This window comes from Schistocerca cancellata, chromosome 1, assembly GCF_023864275.1.
Source record: "Schistocerca cancellata isolate TAMUIC-IGC-003103 chromosome 1, iqSchCanc2.1, whole genome shotgun sequence".
In the NCBI taxonomy this organism is placed as follows: Eukaryota; Metazoa; Arthropoda; class Insecta; order Orthoptera; family Acrididae; genus Schistocerca; species Schistocerca cancellata.
Window position 1 is genome coordinate 434,623,339 of NC_064626.1, and position 22,425 is coordinate 434,645,763.

Consider the following 22,425-nt stretch of genomic DNA (forward strand, 5'->3'; position numbering starts at 1 on the left):
CATATTATTTCATTTATAAATAGCATCTACAATCATAAGCTGAGAGTTACCAACAGCAGATGCCAAAAAGGATATCATACCATCAATCACTAAACTTTTTGTTACATTCACAAAGAAGCACAGAGAAAAATGGCCACTGATGCATCTCCATGAACTCCCTAAACACCTTGCAAGTATCACGTGCTGTTCTCTTTGCATAAAATGTACAATTCAGGTAGCAGAAAGGTTTTTCAACTTGAATCAATTGTTAATTCCATGAATCCACTCAACAGACTTACTAAAGAGGAATTTTGTTTTCTTTGCAGTAATTTCCCTTAAATTGCTGAGCATCTTCCAGTATCTTGTCACTGAAAAACCAGTGGCAGTCACTGATATATCCAGGATTTTTACTACCAACAAAGAATGTCAGAAACACCTTATAGTCTGAAAACCAGACTATCCTCAACAGTACCTGAGACAGCTTGTACATGGGTGAAGTGGTGACAAACACAGTTAACACTGTGTTTTCTAATGAACCTGTACTGCTGAATGAAATTCTGCTCAGATACAGCAAGATGACCAATGTTTCCAGGCTATCTGGTATTTTATTATTATTATTATTATTATTATTATTATTATTCTTTCTTTCTTTTCTCAGACATTATGTCTGGTCAAAAATGGAAAGTGACGCGGACCTTGATCAAGCGTGACTTCCTTTTAACTGTACGGTATATGTTATATTGCATTTAGGAACTTTCGGGTGACTGAACATGTATCAATAATTACGGATTTCTGTAGTTGTATATATAAGTTTGGATGTAGCTGTATTGCATTGATGTACTGGTGGATATTGTGTGGTATGACTCCTGTAGTTGATAGTATAATTGGTATAATGTCAACTTTATCCTGATGCCACATGTCCTTGACTTCCTCAGCCAGTTGGATGTATTTTTCAATTTTTTCTCCTGTTTTCTTTTGTATATTTGTTGTATTGGGTATGGATATTTCGATTAGTTGTGTTAATTTCTTCTTTTTATTGGTGAGTGTGATGTCAGGTTTGTTATGTGGTGTTGTTTTATCTGTTATAATGGTTCTGTTCCAGTGTAATTTGTATTCATCATTCTCCAGTACATTTTGTGGTGCATACTTGTATGTGGGAATGTGTTGTTTTATACGTTTATGTTGTAAGGCAAGCTGTTGATGTATTATTTTTGCTACATTGTCATGTCTTCTGGGGTATTCTGTATTTGCTAGTATTGTACATCCGCTTGTGATGTGATCTACTGTTTCTATTTGTTGTTTGCAAAGTCTGCATTTATCTGTTGTGGTATTGGGATATCTAATAATATGCTTGCTGTAATATCTGGTGTTTATTGTTTGATCCTGTATTGCAATCAGGAATCCTTCCGTCTCACTGTATATATTATTATACCTAAAAACAAAGATGATGTGACTTATCAAATGAAAGTGCTGGCAGGTCGACAGACACCCAAACGAACACAAACATACACACAAAATTCAAGCTTTCGCAACAAACTGTTGCCTCATCAGGAAAGAGGGAAGGAGAGGGAAAGACGAAAGGATGTGGGTTTTAAGGGAGAGGGTAAGGAGTCATTCCAGTCCCGGGAGCGGAAAGACTTACCTTAGGGGGAATAAAGGACGGGTATACACTCGCACACACACACATATCCATCCACACATATACAGACACAAGCAGACATATTTAAAGACAAAGAGTTTGGGCAGAGATGTCAGTCGAGGCAGAAGTGCAGAGGCAAAGATGTTGTTGAATGACAGGTGAGGTATAAGTGGCGGCAACTTGAAATTAGCGGAGATTGAGGCATGGTGGATAACGGGAAGAGAGGATATATTGAAGAGCAAGTTCCCATCTCCGGAGTTCGGATAGGTTGGTGTTAGTAGGAAGTATCCAGATAACCCGGACAGTGTAACACTGCGCCAAGATGTGCTGGTCGTGCACCAAGGCATGTTTAGCCACAGGGTGATCCTCATTACCAACAAACACTGTCTGCCTGTGTCCATTCATGCGAATGGACAGTTTGTTGCTGGTCATTCCCACATAGAATGCATCACAGTGTAGGCAGGTCAGTTGGTAGATCACGTGGGTGCTTTCACACGTGGCTCTGCCTTTGATTGTGTACACCTTCCGGGTTACAGGACTGGAGTAGGTGGTGGTGGGAGAGTGCATGGGACAGGTTTTACACCGGGGGCGGTTACAAGGGTAGGAGCCAGAGGGTAGGGAAGGTGGTTTGGGGATTTCATAGGGATGAACTAAGAGGTTACGAAGGTTAGGTGGACGGCGGAAAGACACTCTTGGTGGAGTGGGGAGGATTTCATGAAGGATGGATCTCATTTCAGGGCAGGATTTGAGGAAGTCGTATCCCTGCTGGAGAGCCACATTCAGAATCTGACCCAGTCCCGGAAAGTATCCTGTCACAAGTGGGGCACTTTTGTGGTTCTTCTGTGGGAGGTTCTGGGTTTGAGAGGATGAGGAAGTGGCTCTGGTTATTTGCTTCTGTACCAGGTCGGGAGGGTAGTTGTGGGAGCAAATAACCAGAGCCACTTCCTCATCCTCTCAAACCCAGAACCTCCCACAGAAGAACCACAAAAGTGCCCCACTTGTGACAGGATACTTTCCGGGACTGTATCAGATTCTGAATGTGGCTCTCCAGCAGGGATACGACTTCCTCAAATCCTGCCCTGAAATGAGATCCATCCTTCATGAAATCCTCCCCACTCCACCAAGAGTGTCTTTCCGCCGCCCACCTAACCTTCGTAACCTCTTAGTTCATCCCTATGAAATCCCCAAACCACCTTCCCTACCCTCTGGCTCCTACCCTTGTAACCGCCCCCGGTGTAAAACCTGTCCCATGCACTCTCCCACCACCACCTACTCCAGTCCTGTAACCCGGAAGGTGTACACAATCAAAGGCAGAGCCACGTGTGAAAGCACCCACGTGATCTACCAACTGACCTGCCTACACTGTGATGCATTCTATGTGGGAATGACCAGCAACAAACTGTCCATTCGCATGAATGGACACAGGCAGACAGTGTTTGTTGATAATGAGGATCACCCTGTGGCTAAACATGCCTTGGTGCACGACCAGCACATCTTGGCGCAGTGTTACACCGTCCGGGTTATCTGGATACATCCTACTAACACCAACCTATCCGAACTCCGGAGATGGGAACTTGCTCTTCAATATATCCTCTCTTCCCGTTATCCACCAGGCCTCAATCTCCGCTAATTTCAAGTTGCCGCCACTCATACCTCACCTGTCATTCAACAACATCTTTGCCTCTGCACTTCTGCCTCGACTGACATCTCTGCCCAAACTCTTTGTCTTTAAATATGTCTGCTTGTGTCTGTATATGTGTGGATGGATATGTGTGTGTGTGCGAGTGTATACCCGTCCTTTTTTCCCCCTAAGGTAAGTCTTTCCGCTCCCGGGACTGGAATGACTCCTTACCCTCTCCCTTAAAACCCACATCCTTTCGTCTTTCCCTCTCCTTCCCTCTTTCCTGATGAGGCAACAGTTTGTTGCGAAAGCTTGAATTTTGTGTGTATGTTTGTGTTCGTTTGTGTGTCTGTCGACCTGCCAGCACTTTCATTTGGTAAGTCACATCATCTTTGTTTTTAGGTATATTTTTCCTTCGTGGAATGTTTCCTTCTATTATATGTATATATTATTATTATTATTATTATTATTATTATTATTATTATTATTGTTGTTATTGTTGTTGTTACTATTATTTCTGGCTGGTTTATCTCTTATTCAGAGTTTCAAGGCATACTCTGCTGTTCGGAGCAGTCAGTGCAGAAAAATGTGTCCTTAGATTATTTAGTTATTTTTGTAAAAGTTCTCAGTGTGATGAACCTGCAGTTCTCTGATGAGCTGAAATGAATGATGACAGATCATTGTGCGAAAGTGCAGGCATGTTACTATGTACTAGTATATACAAAAAGAATGATTGTGCACAGTTGTCAGTCTCTATGATGATCTGAATCTTAGTATGGAAGGAATTAAGATGTATAATTTATTGCAAAGGAGTCGATGATATTACCTAATGATTTAAAATAACAACAAAGTATCGCATAAAAATGGAAGGCATCAAATCTGACAGATAAAGTGACGAATCCCTCAACAATTACACCAATAACCTGACCAGTGCTTTCCTCTCCCGCAACTATCCTGCAGACCTTGTCCACAAACAGATCTCTCGAGCAATACATTCCTCCCCGTCCAACAACAATGTTCCTCCCCCCAGACCACACAGAAGCATCCCCCTTGTCACCCAATATTATCATGGCCTCGAAAACATCAACAAATTACTCCGCCAGGGATATGATTTTCTCAAGTCAACCCCTGAAATGAGGTCATCCCTTGACAAAATTCTCCCCACACCACCCAGAGTTTCCTTTCGTCGACCCCCTAACCTCCGTAACATCCTTGTTAAACCCTACAATATTCCCAGACTACCTTCTCTACCCAGCGGTTCCTACCCCTGTAACCGACCCCGCTGCAAAACCTGCCCCATGCATCCCCCCACTACCACTTACTCCAGCCCCACTACTGGTAAAACGTACACAATTCAAGGCAGGGCCACATGTGAAACTACACATGTCATTTATCAACTGACATGCCTGCACTGCACAGCCTTTTACATCGGCATGACAACAACTAAACTGGCTGAGCGCATGAACGGACACAGACGAACTGTCCGCCTAGGAGATGCCCAATACCCAGTAGCGGAGCATGCCCTGCAGCATAATTCTAGGGACCTAGGAACCTGCTACACTGTATGTGCCATTTGGCTTCTCCCACCCAACACCAGTCCCTCTAAACTGCGGAGATGGGAACTTGCACTCCAACACATCCTTTCATCCCGCCATCCCCCTGGACTGAACCTACGTTAAACAACCTCACTCCCATTTACTCTTCAGTCTTCTCCTCTTTCCCTTTCCTCTTAGCCATTCACGCATCTTTTCATCCTGCATAGTTGTGTTTATCTTTATACTATATACCTCTTTACTTCTGTATGCATCCTCTTTGGTTTGAAGCTGGCACAGTACTTACAGTAGAATATCTTTGGCTTCCCTCTGACAACCATGCCTCCATCCTTGCTACCCTCCCTATTTTCCTTTCCCTGTTGCTTCATAACCTGGGTTGTGAGTAACTGAATCTCCTTTCCCTTCTTCCCTTTCTTTCCCCTCTCTCCTCCCTGATGAAGGAACATTTGTTCCGAAAGCTAGGAACATAAATTTTCGGTTTTGTTTTGTGTGTATCTATCGGCTGTACTGAGCTGAGGTAAGTACTGGCCAGCCCCTCTATCTCTTTGTTAGTATTTGTTTCACATCTCTATATGAGATTTTCCATTAATCATTTAGATAAAGTGGTCCTTCCTTGAAGTCTTTCTTGTAGTCTCCACTAGTCTACTTGACAGAGGGTTTCTCACAGTGACATTGTCAAATTATGCACCTTATTAGCAGTTAAATAAAAAATTAGTACTAGTAAGCAAATGTCTAAAATTTCACAAAAAAACTTGCTACTAAAGACATGTAAGAAGTCTTACAAATGCACTTGCATGAAAACGGGAATGTCATTAAGGCTTACAAGATTATTGGAAGTTCCAAGTTGGCACTTCTTCAGGTAATGTATAAAATCCTTTGGCTTCATGTACAATAATCAGATTTTTTTTACCTCCATAATGAAAGAGGAAATTTTGTGAAGGATACCTGTTACGCAGTCTTGTTAGCAATATAGATAAGCTACCAGTCCACCTTGCAAAATCCAAGAGTTCATTGCTGCATCATGGGACACCTCAAATAGTATGCTACAAATGACAAGCTTTGGTTTCAGGCTGAAGGCAATACCTGTATTGGCAAACTGGAGCTTTGAGTCAATCTGTCAGGTGTGCTTGTTTGGTACACGTGGGATTTCTTTGCATCCAAGAAGCACAAAGCAAAGTTCAAGTCCTCATCTGGCACTCTGCTTAAATCTATCAGGGAAGCCATATCTTAGGTTTCATATTCACATGGTTGGATAAGATATTTTCACATTGCTTAACAAAGTAATTAGAGAAACTCCTACATAGTTTTATAAACTGTATGTAGAGTAAACCAACTCTCCAGTTTTGGATTTTCACCATACATTATGAAATATGTTCAGTTATGCACTGAAAAGAAGACTGAACATTCTGCCACAATGAGACACTTTTAGTTAAAATGTTTAAAGTACTAAAAACATTCTATTTTCTATACATGCAAAGAAAACACAATTTGGCATTTCTATTTGGTTTGGTGAAATAATACCATTATCAGTATCAAACTCTAGTAGTTTGTGTTCATAAGGCTCTCTGAAGAACTCTGAGAGGCTCAAAATTGTAATTGGTTACTGTGTTTTTTTACATAGAGAATTGAACGTATGTATGGTATATCTGCAGTATCACCATGTCAGTTTTTGACAAAATGAACTTCCATTACCTAAAAGCAGATGTTAATTGCTGAGTTTTCTTTTCAAATAAGGAATCTGTTGAAACTTGGACACACAGCACAACCAAGAAAGGCAGCACAACTTTATTAGACTGTGGCATGTATGCCAATCACCATAACATACACTGAAAACAATAAGATAAGCCAAATGCATACAAGCAGTAATACCATGATAACTGAGTATGATCACAGCACGGGAGGGTTTAAATAGGCACTTGCCCGAGGTGGGCTCTATCAGAAGTTCTCAGTATTGCTTTTCCTTGGTGCACTCATGGGGATGATAACACACTGCTAATCTGCATGGCTTTCAAGAGCACACTTTACTTCATTCATCTTCCCTTGGGGAACAGCTTGGATTCGTGAGATGTAGACGGCGTCTTCCTCTGCGAGGCTCCGACCGAGATGATGTGCTAATACTGGGATCTATGATCGGAAGTACTTGGGGCGCATCGTCACAGTCCACCTTATCATGTCAACCCATATGGAGATATGGGTGATATCGGCATGAGCTCTATGGCCACAACAGGTTCAGCAGGCCCTGCTGGTGGTGGTGCCCCACAGTGTGTTGGCAGGTGAGATAGAGAAGATAGCTCTGGTGTGGACGGCGGCAGCATCAGGTGATCCACATCAGGTGATCCTTTGAGTGATACAGACTGGTGTGGCGACGTTAGTGTTCAGTCATCTACACACAGGAGCAACCAGTAGTAATGACGTGCACAGAGGCCCTCCTCCATATGGACATCACAGAGACAGTGGCCACAGCATTGGAGGATCACTGCAGGAATCCATTTTGGGTGATGAGTAGACACACGTGGCCAGACAGCCACCCTGGGCTGGAAATGGGACAACGGTTGCACGGGTTGGCGATCCTGGTCAGGCCACAGGAGATGCAGGAGTTGACGCCTCTGGGGCAGTTCGATGGGGCTGTTGTCGCCAAATAGCATGAACTGATAAGAAGACAGAAATTGATCCAAGGAAACGTCAAACAGGGAGTGAATCCCATACCTTTTCACCTGTGTTTTGAACATTCTAACTAACCTTTCAGCCACACCGCTAGACTGTAGGTGGAAGGGCAGGGCAAAAATGTATGAATCCCATGGGCATTGCAGCAGGAGACAAACTCCTGCGAAATAAACTGAGGGCTGTTATCAGAGACCAAAGTTGCCAGAAGTCCTTCAGTGGATAAAATTTTCAACAGGGCTACCACGGTGGCAGAGGCTGAAGTTAGCAGGCAATGAACAACATAAGGGAACCAACAGAATGCATCAATTAGTATTAGCCAGTATGCATTAAGGAAAGTCCAGGGAAAATCAATGTGGAGACAGTCTCAGGCCTGTGAAGTTTGTGGCCATGGAGACAACGTTACCCGCAGGGCAGCTGGCTATGATGTGCATTGAGTACACGCCATAACCATATGAGTGATGCTGCTGTCCAAACCAAGTCAGAAAACAAGAAGGCAGGCTAATGCCTTAGTGTGTTACATGCTACTGCACCCCAGTGGTCAATGTGCAGGAATTGCAGGATCTCTGAACAGAGAGCAGAGGGAATGACTACAAAAGAAGCTGAATAGTCTGTATCAAAGAGTAGAACACCATCAATGACAAGAAACAATGCTGAAACACATAGTAGTTACAGAGGGGGGTTAGATGCCCATAGTGGAAGTTCCTCAGGCCAGCCACATTGTACACAATATATCACCTTCTGTAAAATCGAATCATTAGGATGAGCCTGCAAGACCCAAATGCTAGTGATTGGAAAACTATTGACAGTCTGTAGAGCACAGTCATCAATGCAGAAACAAAGTAACCCTTCCTGGTCAAAAAGTGGGTTCAGACTGGCCGGAAGACAGGAGAGCAAGTCAGCATTCACGTTTTTAGCTATGGGGCAGAAGTGAATCTCATACTTGAGCTGAGAGAGGAACAGCGCCCAACACTGAAGACAAGGCGCTGCTTTGTCTGACAATGGCGCTGAGAGGTTAAACAGCAAAGCTAACGGCTTGTGCTCCATGATTAAATGGAATTTTACACCATACAGGAAAACATGAAATGTCTTTAAGGCATAAACAATGGCAAGGACTTCTTTCTCTATTTGCGAGTATCTAGTCCGAGCCAAATTAAGTATTGACGCACTTATGCAACAGACTGCTTGGAGCCATCAGAATATTAATGAGCTAACACTGCCCACAGGCCATGCTGGGATGCATCTGTTGCTAACACTAAATGTTGTCCCAGATGGTAGGTTATGTGGCAAGGTGCAGGTTGTAACACAGACTTCATTTTGGAAAACCCCATTTCGCATGCTTGCAACCAGTGGATAGATGCCCCCTTATGCATCAAGGCATGTAATGGATGTGCAACCAACACTGCCTCTGGCAAAAACTGATGATAATAAGCAATCCTAACTAAAAACACCTGGAGTTTCTTGACTGATGTAGGACATGGAAGAGCCACAATGGCAGAGAGATTCTGATGAAGGGGTTTGATATCAGTACTACAGACCTCAAACCCACGGTAAACGATAGAACACTTAACCCAGCAGCCTGTAACACCAAAAAGAGTGTATATAAGTTATTGAGATGTTCAGCAGTGGAGAAGCCAGAGATCACAATATCATCAACATATTTGGCACAGCCAGGTTCAGACCTCATGTGTTGTTCAAGAAACTGTTCAAAAACCATCGGGATGCTGGCCACACCAAATGATAACTACAAGTATTGGCACAGGCCAAAAGGCATGTTAACAACAAAGAGCCACTAAGAATCACCATCAATGGGAAGCTGCAAATATGCAACATGAGAGGTCAATCTGGGAAAAATAATGACCACCAGTGAGCTTAGCAAAAAGTTCATCAGGGCACATCAAGGGACACATGCCAATAATAGACTGATCATTGACAGAAACTTTGAAATTGCTGCAAAGGTGTAACCATCCTGATAGCTTCTTGACAATGACTAGGAGGGTACCTCATTCACTGGATGTGATTGATTGGACAACACAAGAGACTGTGAGAGGGTCAAGCTCCACCTCGACTTGGTCACAGAGTGCCATCAGCATTGGGCAAGCCTGAAAGGAACGGGATTTGGCTGAAGGTTTAATGGTAATTTGGGCTTTGAAATTATTGGCACAACCCAAGCCCACAGAAAACACAGCAGAAAATTCAGAGCATAAGGAGTTGAGTTGTGTATAAGGCACCTGATCAGAGACAAGATTAACTTGATTGGACACAGTAACCCAAAAAGGCTGAAGGCGTCCAAACCAAATTTTTTTGTGCATGCACAGTTCACCACCAGGAAACTCAGTGGATGAACCACAGATTTATAATATGATGGGCTGATAAATCATCTAACATCGGCATGCTTTGTTTATTGTAGGTGACATATGTACATGACACTGGTGCTAAAGGAGGAGAACCAAAGTCAATTTACGTTAGAAAGTTGAGTAATGACATAGCAGCAACAATGTCAATTTGCATATGCAAAACCTTCTGATAAACCTCGATATCAATAAAAAGCTTATTGGGAGCAACAGAGATTGCTGATACACAAATGACACCAATGTCAGCGTCTGCAATAGGCTGTTGGAATTTTGCATGACAAACATGTGGCCCATTTTGTTGCACTGGTGGCAAACGGCCCACCAATTAGGGCATCCTGTCTATCATGAGTTTTTACATGATGGACAAGAGGGAAGTGTGGAGCACTTGCATTGTTGTTCATTACTGGTCTAGCTGTGCTGCTGCTGCGACTGTGGCTGCCACAGTGAGCTGACCCGGCTGTCATGATATTCTGCTCACACACAGACCACTGCCACCATATCACCCCCTGTGAACTGTCCAACAAACAGCAGGGGGAAGTGTGTTGAACTTCTGCAACCTCGCTTACTGATTCAATTTACGTACCAACAGCCCTCGAAAGGTCAAAATATTGTGCAATATTCAGAACATTGTAGAGGGGGAGGTTCTCACATTGTAGGGCCCACTCACCAATGTCACGATCGGGGGTCAACCAAATGATTGCATCACTAACTATTTGGTCAGCATATGACTCCTTACGTGCACCAGTGACAAAGTGACAACAATGGCTTAAACCGTGAAGCTCAGCTGCCCATGTTTTATAGGAATGTTCTGGTTTCCTGTGACACCAATAGAACTTAACTCAAGTGGCAATGATGTTGAATCCATTTACAGTAGTATTTCGAAAGAAAGTCACACACATTACCAAAAGAGAGTGAAGACGGGTCCTGGAGGGGGGGACAGTTGGCACAGGAGTTGATACATGCGAGGTGATAACAGAGACAAAAAAAGCATGTCATAAGGTAACATGAGTCAATCCAAACACATGAAAATGCTGTCGTAGCAATTTTTTGTGGGCTTCCCATTCTTTGGCAGACTCATCCTAAGTCAGAAATGGTGGGGGATAAACAAAAAAGGGAAAGCAACAGATGAAACATGAGGTGCAAGGGGCAATGCGGCAGGTGATGTAGATTAAGATGGACTGGAACAGATCAAAACTGAGGCAAGATTTTGCAATAAGTGGCTTTGATTGTGTAGCGCTGTGGTGAATGCCTCTTGCTGTGGACTGAGATGCTGCAACGCTGCAGTAAGAACCACTTGCTGATCAAGCAGGCAGTGTAAAATCTCATCAGTAACACCATCAGACATGGTAGATGCAATGGAGAACCAATCAGAGACTGAAAACCATGTGGAGAACAATCCTATACTCGTCACTTGTGTTGCAACTTGGATACACTACATCGCAAAGAATGGTAGCACGATCTTATTAGACTGTGGCGTGTACACCAGTAATCTTGACACACACTGAACACAACAAGATAAGGCAAATGTATGCAAGCAGTAATTATATGATAACTGAGCACAAGCATAGCAGGGCAGGGTTTCAATAAACACTTGCCTGTGGCGGTCTCTGTCAGAAGTTCACAGTATTACTCTTTCGCAGCACACGCTCTTGGATGACAACAAACTGCTAATACACACTTTACTTCAGAATCATTTGAATTTATGATGTTCTTAGCAAAACATTATAAAATATGTATAATGGCTATATTATAATTTCATTCATTCTCTCCCGTTCTCACTGACAAGCATACAGATGCACAATTTGTTTTGCGTAAGACATACTCATGGAACAAAATCAAAATAAGAGATGACCAGTTTTGGCTTTCAGCCATCACTAGATCTTACAAAGAACAGTGACGCACAGGATGCATAATAGAGAACAAAATCAGTCCTAAACCTCACTGTTAATTTTAAAATCTGATGCTTTTAAAGCCAAAACTGGTCACCTGTTTAAATAAATCAAAATGTGACCAGCTTATCTAGATATCAAGTCACTGGTCTCTTCCATAGCTACAAAAGATCTCATTTAATGAATAGCGCATTTTCTTGGCAGTAACCAGGTCATGTGCTTCAACAGCATGCAAAATGGCATATAATAAGCCACTGTAGATATGATATAGGACTTGTCAGATGCTGTATTTTCAAGACCATTTCCCTGGATGTAAATTTTCTCTGCTGTCTTACACAGTGGATGTTTCTTTTTCTTGCTGTTGTAGGTGGAGAGGGTGTCACTCAACATGTTGGACTGATGTTCTGTTAAGTACATGCTGTGAACAGCTTGAAAAGCACCAGGGAAGTCAAAGCAGGTTACAGTTTACTGCCATAATCTGACAGCTTTTGCTATATCTTGAAGATTTCAACAAACACTATGAATTCATTTTACAAGCATATATTAATGAGATGTTAAGGTAGAATAACAGAGCAGCCTTGCTTTTGGTTCTTCTGTGTATAGTGCAACACAGTTTCAGCAATTATATGATAAAATAATAATTCAAAAATATATTCTGAAGAGAAAATACATCTAATAATCAAATAAACTGAGAGCCCTCTTGATGACTACATAGGGATTGTGAGGACAAGATGAGACTAATTACAGCAAGTACAGAGGCATTTAAGCAACCACTCTTCCTGCACTCCATATGTGAATGAAATGGGAAAAAGCCATAATAACTGGTACAATGGAACATATGCTCAGCTAGGCACTACACATTGGTTTTCAGGGTATGGCTGTAAAAGTAGATGTAGATGTAGAAACAACTAACTATGTAGCAACTGACTGAACATCTAGAAAAATACTGCTTGGCACCGACAAAAAATGCTTCTATGTTGCACTTTGTCCAGATACCAAGTAGTTTTCTTGTTTGTAAATGATATCAAAATCTAACTAACGAATACAAAGCAAGTATACCATTGTAAGTTACATTTTTCAGTGTCTTGAAATGAGAAATATGCTCCACAATGTCACTCCCGCATATCTCAAAGTAGCGTTCTGCCATCTGCCAAACCAATGAAAAGTCACTGTGCATTATTATCTAATACCTGCTTCCAACAATCAAAGATGAATTCAAGTGCAACTCCTGTCCACGTAACCAATTCCAGTCCTAGCCTGTTAGAGCAGGCTCTTCCAACACAGGATGACCCTGACAGTATGAACTAACATGTATCTCAGTGTTACACTACTGGCCAGGTGACTCCACTGCACTGTGTTCACGCATTGTTCTGTTGCATGTGTGGACCTTTCACCCACCTCTGGTGATGTACATTTTGTCCAAGCTTGTGCATCATGTGTCGGCCACCCCTGCACACATATAACTCCAGGTACCTGGCTTTGATCATCCTTATCGTGAATCTGCTTCTGCCCCCTTCCCAGAACCTATCCCCAAACCTTATTTCAGTTGTAGTTTTAGTGTGTATGTTCACATCTGACTGCCCTTGGACCGCTTGTATCTCGTTATATATCCTCTACCCTACCTAGAAGTTTGTGGCACAACTTGACCAGAAGAAGGGATCGGTTGGTAGGACATGTTCTGAGGCATCAAGGGATCACCAATTTAGTATTGGAGGGCAGCGTGGAGGGTAAAAATCGTAGGGGGAGACCAAGAGATGAATACACTAAGCAGATTCAGAAGGATGTAGGTTGCAGCAGGTACTGGGAGATGAAGAAGCTAGCACAGGATAGAGTAGCATGGAGAGCTGCATCAAACCAGTCTCAGGACTGATGACCACAACAACAACAACAACCCTAGTATATGATATTATATGATGTTTTCTATTCAGTGCCCACATGCAAGTCTATCACTATGTTCAGATGTGCCCCATATATAGGTGATTTTAGGAAGAATGGAAGTTGCTGACACATTGTTTCTACATCATTTTTACATGTCTATCTACTGCTCAGCATTTGCACTATGCTGTGAGGGATTGTCTTCTTCTCAAACCATTGTTATTATACAAATTTTGTTTGATAAACAGTGACAACATCCCTACATGTTTCATTCTACCTCAACAATGAGGTGTTGTTTGAGTGGTATTGTGGATGGACGTAGGGCAGGCAAACCTACAATTCAGCTGACTGCCTGCTGTGATCTAGGAGATTAATACTTAACATTGATCAGGTACATCTGAGGATGAGGCATAAAGTCTCAAAATTGATCATGAAATAATAAAACAATTCTAGCAGCCTGAGGCTACTTTATTTCTTTTTATTACTTAAATGCCTGCGTTCCCTCAGTCCACTACCTGTAAGATGTGGGCGTATAATACTTATGATGCTGGCTTATCCAGGGCATAATTGTTCCAGTATGGCTTATCACAGAAAAATTTAACTTCAGCTGACAGCCCACATTTTATCAGGTAAGTCTACATTGTGAAACTATGAAGATTTTCTAAGGATTTCTGAAAATACTTTAAAATCTACTAAGTCTAAAATTAATTAAAACTACTAATGTTAAAACAACAAAGTTAAATCCTTTTAAAACAACATAAAAATATAGGTATGAAAAACAGCTTATTCTGGTACCTGTTGCGAGCAATCCAGAACAGTGTAGCACATCCATAGCCAGAATAAACATGAAGATGTGACTGAGGCTTTGGCAGTGTAGCCAGAAACTGTGGGTCACAACGAGAGTCTTGCCATGTATATAGTGCCGAAACAGCTTTGGCATTAGCTTCATATCTACAACCGGTAAACACCTCTGTTCGTTCCCAAGCTTTTTCTCCTTCCTGACTAGTCCACAGCATAACACCATGCATCTGTCCACATATCCCAATATGCTCCACCTTAAATGTCAATAAGAACAATAAGTGAATGACAACTTCTGTGTAACTACCACACTGACTTTCATAAATTAGGGAAAATCACATTAGCATTTACTCAGAAAAATGTAGAGCACCTAACCTAAAAATTATGCACATTCTCACTATTAAAGCACTACTCAAAACACTATATGCAAGCCAATGGCACAGTAATCTGTCAGCATTACGTGTATATGGGAAACAGCTTTGTGTTTGGGAGTGGGATATTGGCTGGTGCTGTGAGAATGATGGAAGACAACACAGATATTTAACTTGGTTGGACTGTGCTGAGATATCATCTACTAGAAAAATTGTGATGGATGGCCATTTAAAAACGGAAGGCAAAGTTAAACAGAAGTGGTCAGGTGGTTAATGTATATCCTTCTGTTGTCCATAATCTGTTGCAACAATTTTTAAAATCCAGAAAATTCAGCCTCAAGTGGAAAAGGACTGCAACAAGTTCCAACCCTTTTCCAAGTTCCAGTCTCCAATACGTCCGGCTGTGCATTCCAAAGAATAGAACCACACCCCTTCCCAGTATTAGCCTTTTCTCCAATTCAAGAAGTGTATTATCAGAAAGAAGAATGCTTCATGAAGTTAGTGTTTATGTGAGGTGACCCGTGAGATCTGTGTCATTCATCACAGTAGGGAGTATTTGCAGTACAAACAAGGACACTAGCAAGAAGATCATTACTGGTGTATCTTCTTCATAGATGATTCCCTGTTCAGCTTTAATACTGATTTGGCAATTTCATCCATCAAAGGACAGTCTCTAGGCACTACAGTGTCTGCATGTAAGTTGATATATCTTTAGATATACGTACATAGCTCAATGTCTTTCCGCGTAGAACTGGCAGATGTCTTTTCTGACAATGTTTTCACATTTTCTGGATATCCTCATGCTGTGGCAGCAGCCAATTACATTAACCAACCAAATAAAATCAGTGGACCCATTGGTTGGCCTCAACATTACTATCTTCACAAGCAAACAAAAAGTGCACCCCTTTGCCAGCTTGATCTCTTGATCTGGATTGCTTACAGCATGCCAGAGAAGCTGCCATGTGATGCACTGGCATTCATAATACTTCTCCCCAAACTCCTGACTCAGTGGGAATAGCTCTGCTAGAAGACTGGAGCTTAAAAAAATCTTTAACTGTGTCACATATGGCTATTTGTTGGTGTAATCACACATTACATGGATATGATTTATGCTCTAACAAACAGCCACATCAGTTTTTTTCATAAGTTTCAAGTTAAAAAAATAAGTTTTTGTCTCATTTTGTACTTTCACATGTCATCATTGCCGTTTTGTGTGGTCCACATTTTGATTAAATTTCATCACACTCAAGAGGCTACTTCTGAGTCATTTGTTGAAATAAAACGACTTCCATTGCCAACTAAGCTGTATTTTATATAAACAACAAGGATTCTTAACAAGTGTGTTACAACAGTATGCTGCAGACAGTAGGATTACATATGTAACATGTGCTGTTGGCTGACAGTCACTGTTGTCAGTTAGAATAACATTTTTGAGCTGTAATTATTTTTGTTTTTCCTTGATTTTTAGAACCCAACATACAATACCATACTCATAATTTACAATCAGCATACAAAAGAAGATATAGAATATATTGTACTTCTGATTAGATAAGTCTTTAAAATCTTAAACTGCATACAGATGCATCACTGTTAGAAGTAATTCAGCATCTTATGATTACCTAACAAATTCACTTATATACATTTGAAACAGTAACTCATTAATTTCTAAGGGCAATATAATTGCTAATACACCCATAAAATAAATGAAATGTACACAATTAAACACTCACATCTTTCAGCTGATCCTTTGGAAGCCTAGATATGCAAAAATTCAATGCAGAAATAATTTTAGGTACATTTTGCTTGTTTCCTTCTGACCCTTGGTCGCTAGGCACATTTGCTTGAGTATCCTTTGCCTGCTTAGACAATGTCTGTTTTGTGGCTGCATCAACAATGCAGACTTTTATAGATGTTGTTCCAATATCAATACCCAAAACTAATTTCCTTTTGACTTCAGACATCACGATTAATCTCTCTGGACAGTCTACTGATCTGTTAAACAAAACAGAGACTTTTAAGAAGCACCATAATACAATATATTATTGTTGAACTCACAAATGAATGGCTGTAAACAATAGATATAAAGTTTTTTTTCATCTGGAAGAACTACTTGTATAAACAACAAGATACAATTTTTCACTGAAGAAACTGAAAGTTTCTACATTTCTGAGCTTAAGAGGAAAAGGAAGGTAAGAAAGAACATAAGAAGCTAGAAAAGGCAATATTCAGTGTAACTAAAAAAACTATAAAATATAGATTTTACTTAGGTAGACACTACAGGCATTGCTAATAAACAAGCTTTCAGGGCACAACCAGTAAAGGCATTTCTTAAAATATTAAATCAGTGATAATTATCCATATTAGAAATGTTTGTGAGACTCATTCTCATTTTGAGCTATCACTGCAACTGGTCGAAGACTGTTATCTGTTTATGAAATGAGGTCATATTTTACCTTTGGAGGAGATATGCAACCATGATGTCTAAATAAACTGTACAATTGTCACATTTTAATTTACCTGAACACAGAACTGGTTTTGATTTTACAGCCATCACCATATCATAAAAAATCAGCAACACACAGTCAAGTTTATGACTACACACTCTTTCTGTCACTGAATTTTTAACTGATTATGGCTGCAAATCTGTAACAGGTTCTACTTGTTCAAATAAATTAAAATGTGAGCAAGACCACACATTTATGTATGTAAAGATAAGCATATGACCACAATTACAGTTCTCTATGATATAGTGGAGATCATACAACTCACTTAGGAAACTAGATTATTACTAGCAAACCCTGCAATTGCTAAATATGTTTTGGAATTGGTTGTACGTCATAGTCTGCTTTTCCTCCCCCCTTCTCCCTGTCCATCAGCTCCTCATCCTCTCTCTGTCCATCTCCCCCTCCCCCATCTCCACAGCCGGCCGGAGTGGCCGTGCGGTTCTGGGCGCTACAGTCTGGAGCCGAGCGACCGCAACGGTCGCAGGTTCGAATCCTGCCTCGGGCATGGATGTGTGTGATGTCCTTAGGTTAGTTAGGTTTAATTAGTTCTAAGTTCTAGGCGACTGATGACCTTAGAAGTTAAGTCGCATAGTGCTCAGAGAGCCCTATCTCCACATCCTTCTCCCTCTTCTCTCTGTCCATAGCCAACAAAAACTTGACTGGGAATTTAGGTTGCTTAAAATAAATGGGTAAACTGGTTGGGATCATTGGTACACTGGATGTGAGAGATCTCTCCTGCTGCTGGAACTATGAGGACAGTAGTTTCATTGAGAGTATTTTGCATAGTTTTAAACTGCAGATGGATAGCATTACAGACTTTCACACAATAGAGATTCCTTAGTAGTGCCCTAATCATAAGGCAATAAGCCATACATACCACTTTCACATTTTGTGTTAAAAAGCAACTATGATAGAAAACAAAACAGTGCACAGTTGTGTTCAATTTTTATTTAAAATTATATATAGGGAGTAAGAATGTATATGGGAGAAATAATATGTCTAATGGTTTAAATGCTCTGCTGTTGTAGTTCAAACTGAAAGTGCAAAAGAAAACAAAACAACACACTTTCACAGCACAACATTTTTTTCTCACAGTCAGTTTCAACAGAAAACCTATACATTTTTGTCTAAAAAATATACATAGCCTATGTCCATTTGAATCTTTATTAGAATATTGTGTACAAATTTGAAGCATGTTGGTTAACAATTTTTCCTTAGTTTCAGATTAAAAAACAATACTCGGCCAAATTTCTTGGCCTGAGACTTGATGCAGAGTGAAACTAGTCTGATCATGTAAATGAAATTTGCAAAAAGCTATGTACTACCATACATGTCCTAAGAAATCTGACACCTTTTTGTCACATCACCACTCTCAGGCAAATATATTTTGCACTATTTGAATCCTATCTAAGATGTGGGATAGAGGTATGGGGATCCAGCAGTAAAGGTAATATGAAAAGTGTACTTATCTTACAAAAGAAGCCACTTAGAATCATGGGAAAGAAGAGTGCCAGGGAGTCCTGCAGAAATTTGTTTAAAGAATTTAAAATACTAACTATTCATAATGTGTATTTACTGAAGATAGTCATTATGGCAGTAAACAGTAACAAACACTCAATAAAGAAATACATGATCACAACACTAGAGGTAGAGAGAGACCCCACATCATCTCTCATAGAACGACACTTTATGAGAAAAGCCCTCGCTTTGCAGGCATAAAACTACTGAATTGCTTCCATCCTAATACATCCAAATTGCCCATTACAAACTAAAAAAGAAATTAAATTTGTGGCTCCTAAAGAATCCTTCATATTCAATAGATGAGTGTCTAGATTTAGTACACTCATATAATGGAAGACCATCTATCTAAAAATATATGTAATCTCAGATCTTAGACTTATCACAAACTGTAGATTCCTTAATCTAAGTATTGCAATAATAAATTATCCATATATGTAACATTGTTCTCTCAACCAAATTTAGAAAAAGTTGTGTAGATAAAAATGCCAGGCAATAATATATAACTCTAGTAAGTAAGGCTCTGACTTATCTGGAAGACTGGACAAAAAATTTTTTTTTTTGTGTTGATGTTGGGTCAAAATAAATAAATAAACTTCTCTATATTTTAGCTAAGACCCATATCATATATTACACATATGTTTAGATAATAACAATACATAGTATATACACATCCAAATGTTCATTTGAATATCACATATAAATTTGAAGTAAATTGGTCAAAAACTTTTTCAAGACTTTTGCTAAGAACATTTCCTGTCTATATACTATTAGATACATACTTTATATCATATACAGGGTGGTCCATTGATAGTGACCGGGCCAAATATCTCATGAAATAAGCATCAAACGAAAAATCTAGAAAGAACGAAACTCATATAGCTTGAAGGGGGAAACAAGATGGCGCTATGGTTGGCCCGCTAGATGGCACTGCCATAGGTCAAACAGATATCAACTGCATTTTTTTAAAATAGGACCCCCCATTTTTTATTACATATTCGTGTAGTATGTAAAGAAATATGAATGTTTTAGTTGGATCACTTTTTTCACTTTGTGACAGATGGCACTGTAATAGTCACAAACATATAAGTACGTGGTATCACGTAACATTCTGCCAGTGAGGACGGCATTTGCTTAGTGATACATTACCCGTGTTAAAATGGACCATTTAGCAATTGCAGAAAAGGTCAATATCGTGTTGATGTATGGCTATTGTGATCAAAATGCCCACCAGGCATGTGCTATGTATGCTGCTCGGTATCCTGGACAACATCATCCAAGTGTCCGGACCATTCGCCAGATAGTTACGTTATTTAAGGAAACAGGAAGTGTTCAGCCACATGTGATGCATAAACCATGACCTGCAAGAAATGATGATGCTCAAGTAGGTGTTTTAGCTCCTGTCACGGCTAATCCACACATCAGTAGCACACAAATTGCGCAAGAATCGGGAATCTCAAAAACATTGGTGTTGAGAATGCTACATCAACATCGATTGCACCCGTACCATATTTCTATGTACCAGGAATTGCATGGCAATGACTTTGAACGTCATGTACAGTTCTGCCACTGGGCACAAGAGAAATTATGGGATGATGACAGATTTTTTGCACGCGTTCTATTTAGCGACGAAGAGTCATTCACCAACAGCGGTAATGTAAACCGTTATAATATCCAATTTGGGCAACGGAAAATGCACGGTTATTGCATCAGCGACCTTGGCAGGTTAATGTATGATGCGGCATTATGGGAGGAAGAATAATTGGTCCCTATTTTATTGATGGCAATCTAAATGGTGCAATATATGCTGATTTCCTACATAATGTTCTACCGATGTTACTACAAGATGTTTCACAGCATGACAGAATGGCAATGTACTTCCAACATGATGGATGTCCGGCACATAGCTCGTGTGCAGTTGAATCAGTATTGAATAGCATATTTCATGACAGGTGGATTGGTCATCGATGCACCATACCATGGCCCGCACATTCACCGGATCTGACGTCCCTGGATTTCTTTCAGTGGGGAAAGTTGAAGGATATTTGTTATCGTAATCCACCGACAATGCCTGACAACATGCGTCAGCGCACTGTCAATGCATGTGCGAACATTACGGAAGGCAAACTACTCACTGTTGAGAGGAATGTAGTTACACATATTGCCAAATGCATTGAGGTTGACAGACACCATTTTGAGCATTTATTGCATTAATGTGGTATTTACAGGTAATCATGCTGTAACAGCATGCGTTCTCAGAAATGACAAGTTCACAAAGTTACATGTATCACATTGGAACAACCGAAATAAAATGTTCAAACGTATCTAAGTTCTATATTTTAATTTTAAAAATACCTATATGTTACCAACTGTTCATCTACAATTGTGAGCCATATGTTTGTGACTATCATAGCGCCATCTATCACAAAGTGAAAAAAGTGGTCCAACTAAAACATTAATATTTCTTTACATACTACACGAATATGTAATAAAAAATGGGAGTTCCTATTTAAAAAAAACGCAGTTGATATCTGTTTGACCTATGGCAGCGCCATCTGATGGGCCAACCATAGCGCCATCTGGTTTCCCCCTTCAAGCTAGACAAGTTTCGTTCTTTGTAGTTTTTTCATTTGATGCTTATTTCGTGAGATATTTGGCCCGATCACGATCAATGGACCACCCTGTATATTAAAAATATGTAGCCTATATCTCTCTGAACCTTTAGTAGAGTATCACGTCAAAATTTGAAGAGAATTAGTCAAATTCTTTTTGAATTCTTTGATAACAATGTTAATCAATGACTTGTCTTTATACAGTAGTACTGATGATACTAATAGCACTCCACTTGTATTGCTGGAATCAGTAAAGCAAATATAAAATATGGCACTGCACAGGATTCGTGCTTCCTCTGCTCCTGATTTTGACGTATCACAGTATTTATAAGATATTTTGAAATCTGCACAGTTCACTGAAATCACAAGTTCATAAATAAGTGCCTTGAACATAATCATTATTGACACAGGGAAGGCAATAGCTGAATAGGCAAGTAAGTAGTTTACAAGAAATAACTTGATTACTTGCAGGGTTTATAAATACATAATTTTTATCATTGTTAAATGAAAATTAATGGTAAAATTCTTTGTAGTACAGATGAATGGTAAACTAACCCGGAATCAGCAAATCAAGAAAAAAACATATTTCAGCCTTATTCTGCTCACTACTCAGGCCTTCAGACAAAAGTATTGGCTTACAAGATACTTTCCTGGTATGATGTTACTAATATCAAGAAAGCATTCATTCTGAATAAAAAACTATTAATATTTTATGCAGAATTGAAAATTGAATGTCTTGCAGGTCTTATTAAAGACTTCAAAATTAATACATTTACTGATGACTAACTGACACCCTCAGCTGCCGACAGGTGTTGTTGATATACCTCGATGTGGACAGCTGAAAATGTGTGCCCCGACCGCGACTCAAACCCGGGATCTCCTGCTTACATGGCAGACGCTCTATCCATCTAAGCCACCGAGGACACAGATGAATAGCGCGACTGCAGGGACTTATCCCTTGCATGCTTCCCGTGAGACTCACATTCCAAACTGTCCACAATTCTACATATGTAATGTACCTTATAGACAACTGAGGGTTTCAGTTAGTCAT

The 22,425-nt window shown here is 40.2% G+C and overlaps 1 protein-coding gene across 6 annotated transcripts in view; it reads right to left on the reverse strand.

Annotated features, from left to right (window-relative positions):
• The window catches only part of LOC126176495 (sedoheptulokinase-like), a 177,076-nt gene that overhangs the window by 122,900 nt on the left and 31,751 nt on the right, over positions 1-22,425 (reverse strand). For all 6 annotated transcript variants that reach the window (XM_049923689.1, XM_049923681.1, XM_049923653.1 and 3 more), the window contains 2 exons: positions 16,471-16,732; positions 14,367-14,626 (listed from right to left, as the gene is read on the reverse strand). In XM_049923689.1, the coding sequence (XP_049779646.1) occupies positions 14,367-14,626; positions 16,471-16,701 (491 nt within the window). In that variant the 5' untranslated portion in view covers positions 16,702-16,732. The remainder of the gene's footprint in view (positions 1-14,366; positions 14,627-16,470; positions 16,733-22,425) is intronic.